This window comes from Ambystoma mexicanum, chromosome 1p, assembly GCF_040938575.1.
Source record: "Ambystoma mexicanum isolate Mex_15411 chromosome 1p, UKY_AmexF1_1, whole genome shotgun sequence".
NCBI lineage: Eukaryota > Metazoa > Chordata > Amphibia > Caudata > Ambystomatidae > Ambystoma > Ambystoma mexicanum.
In genome coordinates this window covers 1287511196-1287525672 of record NC_090921.1, presented here as the reverse complement: position 1 = coordinate 1287525672, position 14477 = coordinate 1287511196, and the positions used below count along the sequence as shown (strand labels likewise).

Below are 14477 nucleotides of genomic sequence, written 5' to 3'. Positions count from 1 at the left end.
CGTTCGCTCCATCTGTCGTGGCTGTACTAGGGCATTCAAGGCCACAGACCTGCCAGTCTCTGCAGTTTTCGTGAATGTATCCAGTGTGGGATGTTTTGATCTACTCTTGGGCGACTTGGCCGACGTGTGGAGCTCTTGCTGGCCGTTTTGTAATTCTGGTCAGGTTAGTGCTGTTACTTCACCATATCTGGTGATGAGGAAACCAGATGCTTATTCCTCTACAGTGCCCGTGGGACAGGACGTGAGCTCATGCTCAGGAGGATAGCTCAGGAGCAACGTGCTCGTCTTGGAAGCAAGACGACACAGAGCAACACAGGTTCGATCCCCAGGTCTGCGCTTAGAAACTCTCTGGGTATTAAGCGCGTTATAATTAACCTATAATATCATACCATATCATATCATATATTATATCATGCATCACAGCCTATTTGAAGTGTTTATAGTCCCGGAGCTGTGTATTGCCAAATCCAGTGCTTAGTGTCACTCACTGCTATAGTAAATGCTGCGTTTTTTTCAGGTCTCCAAATCCCCGATTCTAGTTGTGCGCCACTATCACAGTGTCCATCCATGCCTCGTTGTGCTTAAACCACTTAACATCGTATTCTTGCTCACCCCTCTACACCACCACAGTCACATGGGGCTAGGCAGCGCTGCAGGGCTCACTGTGCTATGCTTACAGAGGGTCACGGTTACAGCCTCCAAGTGCATTGGGCTTCTTCAATAAGAGCCTTCACTGCCTGCGCTTACCCGCTGTTCTCCAGGTCTGCATTTGCTTGCGCCGGCCGCAGCCTGTATCTTGGGTGCTTCTCAGTGTCTGGGCCTCACTTACTGCCAGCTCTGCTGGGCCGCGCTATGGCACTGCTTCGCGTCCGGGTCTCATAGGCAGCTTCTCTGTCCCTGCCGCGCCGTCCTATTTAGGCGTTGCAGCACACCTGCTTACTGCCCTCACGTACAGCCGCTGAAGCGGTACTGTTGGTGCCAGCGACCTTATGCTTCTGCCGGGTCTGGACCTATGCGGGCTGCAATGCCAATGCTGGCCGCCATCTTGGTCACAAACCCGACGCGCTGGGATGCTCCGGTCAGTGGGCCCGTTCCTGGCTATGCCGCCGTTAATCTACAGTTTATTGCCAGTTTCTGCACACACAGCGTACCGCTCAATCTCGGTCTCTGCTGCTAGGTTCCAGAATACTCAGGATCGGTTACTTTGGCGAGGATTACTACGGATCGAGCAGGAGCGTTAAAAAGTACGTCCTCACAGCATGGCTGCTAGCCACGCCCCCCCACTTCCCTCTTTGAACACAACCTTTCCCCCCTCCATCTCCAACCACCCTCAACAACACTGCCTCACCCATCCTCTGGGCACCAAACCCATACACCACCAAGCCTGACACCACCGAAGGACCCCCGAAGGACCCTGCTCCACTTGCCCACCCACCCACCCACCAACCTGCGGGCCAATAAATACCAACCTAATCTCCGACCCGACGCTGGTCCTCTTTCAAAGGCCTGCAACTGCCCACTCCCTCTTCCCACTCCCGATCCACCACCTAAACTCTCTGCTCCCATTAACAGAATCCCTACCTCTGCCCAGCACTGTCTCTCCAGTCACAATGATCGACCCAGTCCAACCAATCAGACCGTCCCTCCCAGCGACCAACTCCATCCCACCGGCCACACTGAGCACCCCAGTCCTGCCAACCCAGACACCCAGCGAAGCATTGACCCTGCAACCTCCCACAAACTACCTGCCTCCTAATCAAAGGCTGCTCTGTGGCCAAAAACAGACAAAGCATCTATTACCTCCTACCTCCGACAATCCTGATCTCCTTTTGTTCAATGGAACATGGTTCTCAGACAATTACAAACCAATCGGACACAAAGCATTCCCACCCAACTGCTCACTCATCGGCCACAACAGACCCCCAAGAGGAGACAGAATAGCCATCCTCCACAAAACACACATTTCCATCATCTTCACCGAAACACAGCCCTGCACGCAAACTGTGAATCCCTACTAGTCAAACTCTCTCTCCCGCCCACTCTCTCGCACAGCTTCCTACTCATCTACAGGCCCCCCAGATACGACAGACATTTCGCCAACAGCCTATGCGACCCGTTAGCAGCCACATTAGTTAAGCACTCAGCATGCACCCTACTGGGGGACTTCAATATCTGTTTTGACGTGCCCAACAACTCCATGACTCAACCACTGGTCGGCAGTCTAGAAGCACTCAACCTTACCCAGCATATCACAGGACCCACCCACACTGCCGGCCTCACGCTTGATACCATTTTCAGCTCATCCGATCTCATTTTCACGTCTGCCCCTAAACCCCTCATCTGTACAGACCACTCAGCCATAACTTTCTCTCTCTGCACACCACCCCGCCTCCCAAGGCTTCCTCTGTCCCTCCATCCAAGTGCAAGTACTGGAACAAGGACATGATAGTACCTGACCTGGCAGAAGCTCTGATACACGCCCTCCAGTCACTCCCTACCCATCGCGATCTTTGACACCTGGCTAAACGACTCACTGCTTCCTCTCACCCACTCCAGCTACGCTCCCTCCCACAAAGGACCAACCCCCAAGTGGTTCAACTCCTACCTGAAGGTGTTGAAAACCCAAAGCCACTCCCTCGAGTGCAAATGGCGAGTCTCCAGAACCCTTCAGAGCAAATCAGTGTACGCCCACCATCACCAAAACTATAAATCAGAGTTCCGCAAGGCCAAAAAAGCCTATTACAACAAAGGAATCCTGAGCTGCCGCAGCAGCAAAGCACTCCCCACAATCATCACAGAATTCCTGAACCCTTCTTGCACCTCTACCCCAACCACCTTCTTGTAAATGCTCTGCAACTCCATCTCTGAACACTTCCACAGAACAGGCCTAGACAGGATGGCAACCCTTAAGGCCAAAATTCCCTATCTCACTGCCCGCCCTATAACTGCCATGCAAGAACCAACCCTCCTGCCATCCCAGACCCTGCCGTTCTGTTCTTTCAAACCTATCTCAAGAGAGGAGTTTGTCAGGCTAATATCCAACAGACGACCAACAGCTTCCCCTTTGACCCTTGTCCAGCCTCTCTCCTCAAAGAAATCTTCACCTGCACATGTGAAGGAGATCTGGCGAGGTCCATCCTTAATGACTCACTTACTTCCGGCATCTTCCTAGAACCCTTTAAAATCACGCATGTCAAACCCCTTCTAAAGAAAGCATCCCTCCAACCTACCAACTACAGGCCCATTTCCAACACCCGATTCTTGGCAAATGCTCATCGACTGCACTGCATGCCCTCAGTTCAACTGTTTCGTGGAATCCACCAACCTCCTAGACCCCACGCAAAAGGATTTCCGTCAGCACCACGGAACAGATACCACAGTGATCTCTATCTGGGATGCCTTTCAAGTCACTGCAGGCTCAGAAGGATGTGCATGAATTGTTCTTCTTGACCTCTCGGCAGCATTCAACACTGTTAAATAATCACATGATCCTCCTTGACAGGCTACACTCTCTAGGAATCTGTGATTCGGCACTCAACTGTATCGCCTCATTTCTCACAAACATACAGCAAATCACCTTTCTCCCCCCTTTCCTCTCCAGCTAACGCGCAGTGAGCCCAGGAGTACCCCAAGGCGCTTGCCTCTCACCCCTTCAGTTTAACCTTTACATGATCCCCCTGCCCGGGCTCATCTGCCCTCACAACCTCACCTGCTTTAACTATGCTGATGACACACAAATCATCCTGAGGATTCCCAAATCAACCTCCGATCCTCGTCCTGACCGAGCAGCATGTCTCACTGACATTGACTTCTGGATGACGAGTAACCATCTCCTGAACCCAGGGAAAATGGAGATCATGGTGTGTGGTAAAACCGCTCTATTCCCGCAACCATCTCCCTTGTCCCCCTCTCTTGACCACCTCCCCCAATGTTAAAAACCTTGGCTGCACAATGGACTGACTTAACTCTAATGTATCAAAATCCTGTCACAACCACCTTAGGCCTCTGAAACACATCTTCCCTTACCTCTCCTACCCCAATAGACTGACTGCAATGATGTCCATTGTCATGTTCAGACTTGACTAAGCAAACTCCCTTTACCTGGGTGCACCGGTTTACCAACTAAACAAACTCTAAAGAGTCCAAAACTCAGCAGCCAGACTGCTTCTGGCACTGGGACAAAGGGATCACATCTCACCTGCTCTTCACACCCTGCATTGGCTCCCAATTGGTCATTTTCAAAATCCTGTGCATAAGTCACCGAGTGGTGCACAAAGCCGGCCCCAAATACTTACAAGAAAGGATTGTGCCCTACCCACCAACTCGCACCCTCAGGTCAAGCACGGCCTTCCCCCTAGTGGTTTCCCCCCTGCAATTCATCCAGGATTGGAGGTTCCGCCCACTCAACTCTAGTGCCAACATTGTGGGACTCAGTGCCTCCCCACATTTGACGCAGCCAAAACTACATGACTTTCCAGAAAGCAAACAAAACCTGGCTCTTCCCCTAAAATCATGAAAGAGACCTACTTTTTGCCCACTCGACCTACCACCAACGGCCAGGAAATGGCTTGGAACCCCACCATTATAGGCAGGTAAGAACAACCTGGACAGAGAAGCGGGCCCAAGGGATCTATTATATCCAAAGCTATGAACCTGCTGGCCCTCTACATGTTCAGCAATGAACGCCCAGTCACTCATGCACCAACACATTGACTGTTACCCTAAACCAGTCTATAAATTAATGCCCAGGACCCCAAACCTGAGGGTTAGTAGCACTTATGTTCTTACGCAATGGCTGGGCTTGTCAATTGCCTCCCACCTTGGAACACACTACATCCCCAGACCAGGAGATGTCTAACTCTATTTACATGGAAACTACTAATGCCCAGGACTCGGAACCTGAATCCCAGTAGCACTTATGATCTTTCACCATGACTGAGCTTGATCATCGTGTTACTTCACGTTTGCACTGGGTTATCAGTCCAGGAGATATTTGTTAATTCTTTACTTATCTGGAATTTAATGCACAGAACTACAAACTCAGGATCTAGGAGCACTTATGTGCTAACAATATGATTGGGCCTGATCCAGTCGTCCTCCAGGTATGTAATGAGCTCTCTGATCAGGTGATGCCCATCCTGACCTGTCTGGGAATTAACGCCCAAACTCCTTTACCCGAAACCCAGTAGCGCCTATGCTCTGATTGAGCATGTCTTTACTCTTTGTCACTTGCGGATATGCACTTCGCTCTCCTATCAGATGAGACTTCTAGCACACTCAGCTCTCGCAAGAGACAATGATGCAGTGTAATTTCACAATTCAAACCATAAACTAGGATGGGGATACCGATCTTCTCACTGTAAACAAATACCCAGGACCCGAAAATGGGCCAGTTAACACTTACGCTCTAACATCAGAAATGTACTATCTTTTCTACACCTTCACAGAACACCACCCTAAAATCAAGTGAGCAAAGTGGCAATGATTTGATGTCACCTGTTATCAATATTCAAACCACACTAGACCAGGAACACTCAAACCTCTGCTGCACGCAAGAATGTCAGTCCGATACAGCACCAACAACACGGTCTGGTCTGATGCTGGACCTTCGGGTTCACTGTGTATCACTCATCCTTCCTAGGATGTACTCATAAGTCTGATAGAACAGAACTGGATGCAACCGCATACTGAGAGGATGTTACCCAACAAGCAAGCGCAGACTCAACAAGACACAGGGATGACCATAGACTGGCAATCCCTTATCCCAATAATGGGTTGATATCGGGCAACTCAATACTGATGGCAATGTCAAGCAGGGAAGACACGCTCAAGCGTGATACACAGAACAAACTCCACAGTAGACCGAGAATGTCTCTCAGAGAGGAAAAGCTCTGAATCTCTAAAATGGAGAAATACGGTCACTGCAGCAGGGACTAGAAGGTACAGGGTACTACCTCCAATCGGCACAGAAACTCACACATACCAATATGCCAATTCTCTCCTCTGCACCAACAAACAATAGAATGCAGGTATACCCCCTGATTAATTTGGCCTAGCGGAACACATGCTTTCCCACCTCCATGAACACCTCAACAGTCTTTAGAACACAGCTATCCCCCATAAAAAAAAAAAATTTAAAAAAAAAAAAATTTGGCCTAGCAGCACACAGTTGCCCCACCTCTGCCAGAATGCAGCTACTCATGTCAACCAGCCTTGCTGCACACATTCTAATGATCTCATGCAACCAACGCACCACGCCTATATTTAGAATGCAGCTACACACCACATTAACCACCCTGGTTGCACACATACTGAGTGCACCAAAGCACTATTTACTACCCTACTCTCTCCACTGACATCGACTGCAGTCCCCAGTGCTCCAGATAAGATTTGTAAGGGTCCAATTCCCAATGGGAGTATTTTATAAGCGAGTAAAAATAAATAGGTTTTAATTGAACAACTAAAGGTTTTTTTATTAATTATTTCTTTGAACCAAGTTGTTCACGCACATTAAAAGATACATGTTTAAATCTTCCGATGGGGCAGTAATAAGAACAGTTTCTTCCTGTGATACTTCATGCACTACCGGTCCAAACATATCCATGGAGCTGTGTGGGTGAAAGCTGGCATGCATGGTTGTACGTGTCTGTTTCATATTTTTTATTGGGAGTATTTGTATTCCCTATTTTAATTATTTTGAGTATTTGCCTATTTTTAGTGAGTTAAAGTGGCCAATGCACCCCTTATCTGTTGGGCTGGCGGTCCCCGAGGGTGTGATTCCCACAATGCTTTGTGATCATACCAGTGGTAAAAAGGTGCTATACAAATGCCCAATATGATCGCTAAGGCAAATAATAGTGAGGCAATGTACGGAAATAACAGTGGGTGATAGCAGTCGAAACAGTGGTATGCTTGTTGGGTAAAATCCCTAAACGGAAAATGGGAAAGTAATTAGGACATATTTTGCACTGGGGTTCATTTTGATGAAACGCCGGATTGTAATGCAATGGAAAAGTGCTACTGCTTTGGCATTTAAGGACTGCATGGGGGATCTGATAAGATGGCCCACGGCCGAAAGAGACTTAGATGTGCAGAGGGATATTAGGACGGAAGCCAAAAGTCTACATTCTCAGTTGGATACATTTCTGACTCAACTGCACTACCCATCTGATATGAGGCCACCATGAATTGTAAACCTCTTAACACACAGTCCTGATGGGTATACTTTTTACTATGCATTGCTAAGTGTTTCACAATTGGTTTTCATATGGAAGATATGAGGCGCCAAAAGGACTGGATAAAGACTTCATCACAAGGCTGTAACCAGCAGATGTTACACTGATCATCGTGTTAACTTGGAAATTATGCGTGATTTATGTGAGAAAATGAAATCTATGTCGCTTAATGTGTTTACTGTAGTTGTTGTACTGTTGATTTAATGTGAAATAAACATATTTAAATAGACTATAAACCTTGAGGATAAAACAGGTCTGAGCTCATGTTGGGACCTATGAGACACAATAAGATACTCTAAGTCTGGTACACCAGATTACACCAGAGGATTCAGACCACCACTACAAAACATACATAGAAATGCTGAAGAAAAACAATATCCATCAAGACTAAGGTAACAAAGAGGAAAACTTGGATCCCCTCAACTGCCAAGTGTGGGATGAACAGAAAATAAGACCGATGGCATTAAAATGTTAAGCAATAAAAAAGCAAAATAGTGCGAAAAGGAGCTCTTGAATTGAGAAAGGAATTGAAGAAAATGTAAGCAAGAAGTGATACCCAAAGACAGCAATTTAGCAAAGAGAAATACAAGAAAAGTACAACAATCATTCTTAAAATTGAAACAATATTTACAAATAAAGTTAGTTTAATGAAACTATCTTTCAGCTGTCCATGTTTAATGAATATCACTCACTACATTCATCTTGACTGAAGTCATAAAGCAAACTAGTAGAGCGTTAGTGGGGCTCACATCCTCAAACCACCCTTGAATATTTTGAGCAACAGTGTGCATTTGAGATGACAAAATAGTCCGAAATCAGTGGCAGTAGAAGCACTTATATGTTCAATATTACCCTGCGCTCAAGGAAAAAAAGGTGTTCTATGTTGACCAGGTTCTCAACACAATGTGAAAAGGAAGGTTAGAAGACAGACACAGGTTTACCTGTACATTAAAACCAGAATGATACCCATACCTCTCAGGTTCGTTCATAACTGCCTTTTTATTTTTTTTATTTTATTTTTTAAAGGGCAGACCTAGCTCAAGAGCTGCAGTGCGCTGTACACAGTTTGGGTAACCAGCAATTTGGTTGGCATCATCTAACAGTAGTGCAGTAGTAGGAGTTGCGTTCGGTGCATCCTTTTGGATTAAATCATGTTCAGGTGCTGTTGAAAACTCCAAGATTTACGAAATTGGATAATTGTGGGGACATTCCCAGTCGATACTGGTATTGAGTTCCAGAGGGTGGGTACATGACAATAGAAACAATTTTTTGCGGGTCCTCTCTTTGTGTCCTAGTTGTGATTCGTGCCGGTTGGTCGATTTGAGGCGCAAGGAGTGTGCGCCACCAGATATGTGGAGCTTAGCTGCCATATACGATGGTGTGCTCCTCCCGACTGCTCTGTAGATGATACATACAGTCTTGAACAATATCCTGGCCTGGAGAGGAAGCTAACGTAGTTCACGTAGGATGGGGTGATTTTGTCAAATTTACGTGCACCCGTGATCAGACGTGCTGCACCATGGTGGACTACTTTTAGAGGAGCTAACTGCCCTACTGGTAACCATGTTAGGAGGGCATTTCCCCCATTAATGTGTGAGACCACAAGGGCCTGCACAACGGTCTGGAAGTCCTGCGGCGGGATGAAGGGTTTGATTTTGCAAAGGGTGGAGATTTGGAGCCAGGCTGTTTGGGCCTTCTTGACTATGCGTTTCTTGAAGGACAGGATGCGGTCAATGGTGAAGCCTGACGATTTTGCTGAATCAGAGTAGCAGAATGAATCCTTCTAGGCGCATATCATTGAGCCAATGTTGTACAAGTTGTTCTTTAGCAGGGGTACCGATGAGGATATATTCAGTCTTGGCTGGGTCAAGTTTGAGGTATGAAGCCAACATCCAGGAGTGGATGACTAGGAAATCGCAGAGACAACTGATGTCCTGTGGGATTTTTATTCTCATGTATAACTGAGTATCGTCTGCATATTGGTGGATGGTTAAATCGGGGTCTTTGAGGAGTGTACCCAGAGGCTCCATGAAAGGTTAAAAAGGATCGGTGAGAGGATGGAGTTTCGTAAGCAACCGAGTGCTTTATAAACATAAAGCTCTCAGTTGCTTCCGAAACTAGGTCTGTGCTCATAAACACCCTAATAATAATAAAACGGAGTCCCGCAAGGCTCCATCCTCTCACCGATCCATTTAGGGGGGGGGGGGGAGAAAACTGAGGGAAGCAGAGAAAAAAGGATCAGGTAGCTAACAGGGGAGAGTTGGCAATTGGCAGCATATGTTGGGGGGAGACAGTGTGGAGGAGATCACCAAGCCTCATGTAGGGTGGGGAGTGCAGGGTGTGTGGACTTGGGTGTTAAGGATGAGTCATTCCTTGAAGAGGAATGTCTTGAGCTCTTTCCTGAATTGTAGAAGTGATGGGGCAAGTCTGATGTTGACGGGGAGGAGGTTCCACAGTATTGAAGCATAGACAGAGAAAAACTGTCTTCTGGTTCTGTCCTTCCTGCACTGTTGTAGTTACTAGAGACAATGTAGGCTTCCATACACACAACGGATCATCATTATTTTATAATGCTATTTCATCATTGGAATCTGCCACCCAAATCCCTTCAATGTCCTTATTTGTTTCCAATAGCCATGGTAAAGGGTTTAATTACAACTACATAAAGCAAGAGAACAAGGGGCAACCTTGTCTCGTCCACCTTTCTAATATCATATTGTCTGACATCTTTGTGGTTTACGGATCATCAAAATATTTGCCTATATATTCCCTTCTAAATACTCCTTTCAGTCAGTAAGACTGGAGAGATTTCTTAATAACAATTGAAGACAGAGCATCAGCTTTGGCAGGCAATAGCGGTCCACCACACAAACCTTTATATTATCTATTATTGATTACATGTTGTGACTCTTGCATTGCAGTCGGTGGTTCCAAAAGCAGTACACCAAGGTTACTATTTCTCCTGAATCAGTGTGCTTACATTTTATCTGCTTAAGCACAAATTCTCCATGCGAGGATGGGGATCCCCAGACACTAAACATTTTAGCAAACAAACCAAATTTTAAACTGAAACAGAGATCATCAATGGAAGGCAGTATCATGCCAGGCAAGTGAAGATAAGATAGTGAGGACAGCTCTGGAGGTGGTGTGCATATACATTGGAACGTTTTTTTATCTAGTTCTCTCTTCTATCTTTCCCAGAAGACAAGTCATAACAGAAAGCTGTTTACTTAATCTGGGGATAGGATGTATACAGGAGAAGGCAGCCTATTGATACGAGTCTGGGGGTAAAGAACTTTGGGAGAGAATCTGTTATCTAAGGCAAATTCTTATGGTCTCCATCCTATTCTGGTCCTTTGCTACTTGGCACTCCCATATTTTCTGACAGAAAAAACAGAGGATTTGGCACATGAACAAGAGCAATTTACCTTTGAATTTGGATCGAATGTTGGCCAGCTCTTTATTGATCCTCTTGATTTCAGCTTCTTTGCTTTTACCTGAAGGAAAAACAAGACAACAAAAATGAAGCACTTGCAACAACTTCTTGTTTAGTGTATGTAAGCTTAAATCAAATATTCATATTCACTTCTGACCCAGGCATTTCTTAAAACATAAGTGTTAAGGCAACGACACCCGCAATGGAAAACTCTCCACAAAGTAAGACTCATGTCAAAACAAAAAGAATAATCACTGTGGTCCTTCTTATCAAAGGCCATGCCAATGCACTGAAAAGGAATAGGCAAAAAGGAACATTATCACAATAAGAGGCAATGAAGGCCATGACATGATCAAACTCAGATCAGGAAGAGTGGCTGAAAGACAGCAAACAATAGGTCTGCAATGATAGTTTGCTAAAGGGGGTACCTTTTATAGATTCACAAAGAAACTTAAAAAATCCTCCTTATTAGAAAATCTGGAAAACATAATTAGCCTCAATGCAAGACTATGTATGTATTTGCAACTATCCTCAAGACATCACTGTCAGAGGCTATGAAAGTTAATACCCACCAGTGATATTATAGTTTGCTCTTTGGAACAGAAAAAGAGAATAAAGAATTTGCAAATCAAGATATGCCAAGGTCACAACAATTGAACTGAAGGAAAACGCCACCACAGACTCTTACAACACATCAATGCCATCTTCTCAAGCACTGGATTGCCCATAGACTAAAATGTGTGATGGAAGAAGCCGTGGGAATCAAGAAGGAGGACTCATTGAAGTGGAGTCCTTATCTGTGGGTATCCCCCTATACAATTATAATCAATGTACTAGCATGACTCTCACTACATTCTTTAAACATTCATTTTAAGGGACTATTCATTATGTTAAGGGCGACATACCAAACCACTCAATCCTCTCAAGGCATATCTCTGTTTTTGGTTATGGACTGATGCTGCTGACTTTGCCTGGATGTCAAGCAAAGATGGCACATTTTAGGACCTTCTTGAAGATTATGCTATATTTTGGCACTGGTGGTATGAGGCAGCTGATTACAGAATTTCAGCCACTGTCTGTGAATCATTGGCCTCTAAGCCCCACAAATAGAGAACTAGGGGTTGGTTAATAGTAGATGATTGGTGAAGCAAAGGCTTTGGAAGAGCATGCATGAGATTGGTTTGCTCCGCAGTTATGGAGGGATAATTTCATCAGGCAGAGGATTTAAAATGCCTTCCTGGCTGAGAAGCAGAGGAAGCCTGTCATGAACGGAAGAGGGAAGCTACTTCTCAACCAGCAATGTTTGGAATTTCTTCAAACAGTAGACTTGAGATCCAAAAAGGCCATAATAGGTTTTCCTGTATTCACGCCAAACAAAGACATGGGTTCTAACTACTACTGGTGTGGAATGTCGGGATCATTTCCATTCAAATTTGGGCAAACTGCTCTATGAGACCATGGAAGAAATACAGAAAGAAATTAGTTTAACTAACTCTGCAGTCACCATCTGCGGGGCCATTGCCCACTCCGGATTTTGGCCTATTGTTCTTGAAGGAGTAAACATGCTTATGCACTACTCACTATCATCAAGGGTCAAGTCTACAACATCCAACACTCTTAATTGAGTTATTATTTTGAGCATATGCTGTGTTCTTGTTTCTTTTTCAGCCGTTCGACAAATATCAGGGGGTAACATTATGGGGTGTGAAATCCAGTTTGATGCCTCTCTGTTGTGGAATTATGTAATACTTTTTACAAGAAACCGTACAAAACAAGACTGGAAAAAAACAATCATAAAATCCTCAACAAAGTTCATGTAACATTTGCTGGAATGATTTTGGTGAAAGAGCTCCCAGAAACAAAAGAGGGAGTGGCAGGGAGGACATCCAAACCATCCTTTATATTTGTCTGCCATCAAACATTTCAGGTCGTTGAGACAAGCCTGAGCTGGGACACTTCAGCATCTTGATCTTCAGCAATTTGAAAAAAGAAAGCCATATATGTCATACAATATTATATTGCACATTGTTTTAGGGAACCCACCAAGCAAGTACATTTCTTTAATCAAAAGTGACATATATTTTTGCAGACAAACCAATCTGTCATCGGAGTGGATTCTTGATCATTTGACCTCCTGGAACATCTCTCCAACCCACCCTGAGGATCAAAGCCATTGGTATCTTCCCTGCTGTACATTCAGAGAGACCTGCAGGAGACCCCTAACTGGCTCCAATGCCACAGGACTATCAAGAAACGATTCTAACAGCTCAACTTCAAATTACTAAAAGAACTAGTTCTAGTGGAAAAGAAGGCAAGCAGTAGACTTTCACCTTGCACACCTCGGCTGGAAACCACCACACCATATCCTGCTGAGAAGAGCAAGGAAGGGATCAATAGGAAAGTGTGAAAATGTGAACCATACCACCAGATGAAAAAATGTCCTGTGACATCACAACTGACCTGTAATAAGAAAATGACATCACTACTGCTCTGTAATCAGTTATTACGCTTCAGTTGTGACGTCACAATGCCTGCTGCTTGAGCCAGCAGAAATTAGAATTCCACTTGTCATTGCAACACTTAATTTAGGCCGAGACAAGCTGTTCAATTTACTTGCTTGTAAAATAGTTTTCGGTGATACATTACAGCCATTAATTGACAAGGAACTGTTTATGGTAGAATGTTTAATTTGGGCACTGCTGGAGTTTAAGCAATGTCAGCCAGTGTCTGCATGTCGTTACTTATTTTAAAGCACAAAACCAAAACATTTTTCAATGCGTTTTATTAAACTGTTCAATCCATTATTCTGCAACACGTAAATAGTTGCATGGTAGCTTTTTAAAATCCAAACAGATTCTGCATTGAATATATGTATAAGCAAATTGAAGATTTCTTACATTAGATTAAGCAAGTGGCTATGTATTTAAGGAAATGCAAGTGTGATGTTATGTATATTAAGGAATAAAATACCCCCTACAATAAGTAAAAAGGATACTGCCAGTCACCTTGGAGATCCCTGACCTTTTAAAGGAACTCAGACTCTGCCTCGTTCCTCTATTTGGTCACAGAACTCCTCAGTGACTTGTCATATCCTTGTAACATAATATATTGCATACAGTTAACATTATTAATAGTCTGTCTGCTTTTGTTATTCTAGATCTCTTGCCTGGTGGTCAGTAATTCTGCTTGAAAGCACATATTCCTCACACCCCGATTCATGACCATTGTTGCTAATCCTGTCTGATATCATTATTGCCCTCATGGGAATTCATTTGGCCAATGCACAAAAGTCTCCCATAAACCTCCTTACAATATTTATGCTTTCCTGCCCAGTGGCGTCATAGTAAGGGCCTTATTACAAATTTGACAGGCCTTCTGTTGGAAATACCACAAAACCTGTTTACCATTCCTGCAGCGATGACCGAGAACTTCTGCCCCGTGTGCCGGCCCCAATCACTGACATTGACCGCTCTTCTGGTGTTGCCCCGAGTGTGTCTGCCCTCTATAAATCTGGCCTGATCGGGATGAATGATCTTGGGACAAACCCTCGCCAACCGGCAGGCCAATACCTCTGCATCGATCTTTGCATCATTGTTCAGTAGGGATATGGGGCGAAAGCTACCGCACTCCGTCAAGTCCTTGTGAAGCTTGAGATGCAGCGTGGTAGCGGAGATTCCCATGTCCCATGAAATCAGACCCCTACCCCGGATCACATTGAATAGCCTGGTCAATAGTGCTATTAAGCAAGATTTGAAGACCTTGAAAAAGCCATTCCCAAACCCATCCCGACATGGGGGCCGGGCATG

The 14477-nt window shown here is 45.0% G+C and overlaps 1 protein-coding gene across 2 annotated transcripts in view; it reads right to left on the bottom strand.

Annotated features, from left to right (window-relative positions):
• The window catches only part of AP2A1 (adaptor related protein complex 2 subunit alpha 1), an 891085-nt gene that overhangs the window by 846784 nt on the left and 29824 nt on the right, over positions 1–14477 (bottom strand). For both annotated transcript variants that reach the window (XM_069605316.1, XM_069605324.1), the window contains exon 2: positions 10664–10732. In XM_069605316.1, the coding sequence (XP_069461417.1) occupies positions 10664–10732 (69 nt within the window). The remainder of the gene's footprint in view (positions 1–10663; positions 10733–14477) is intronic.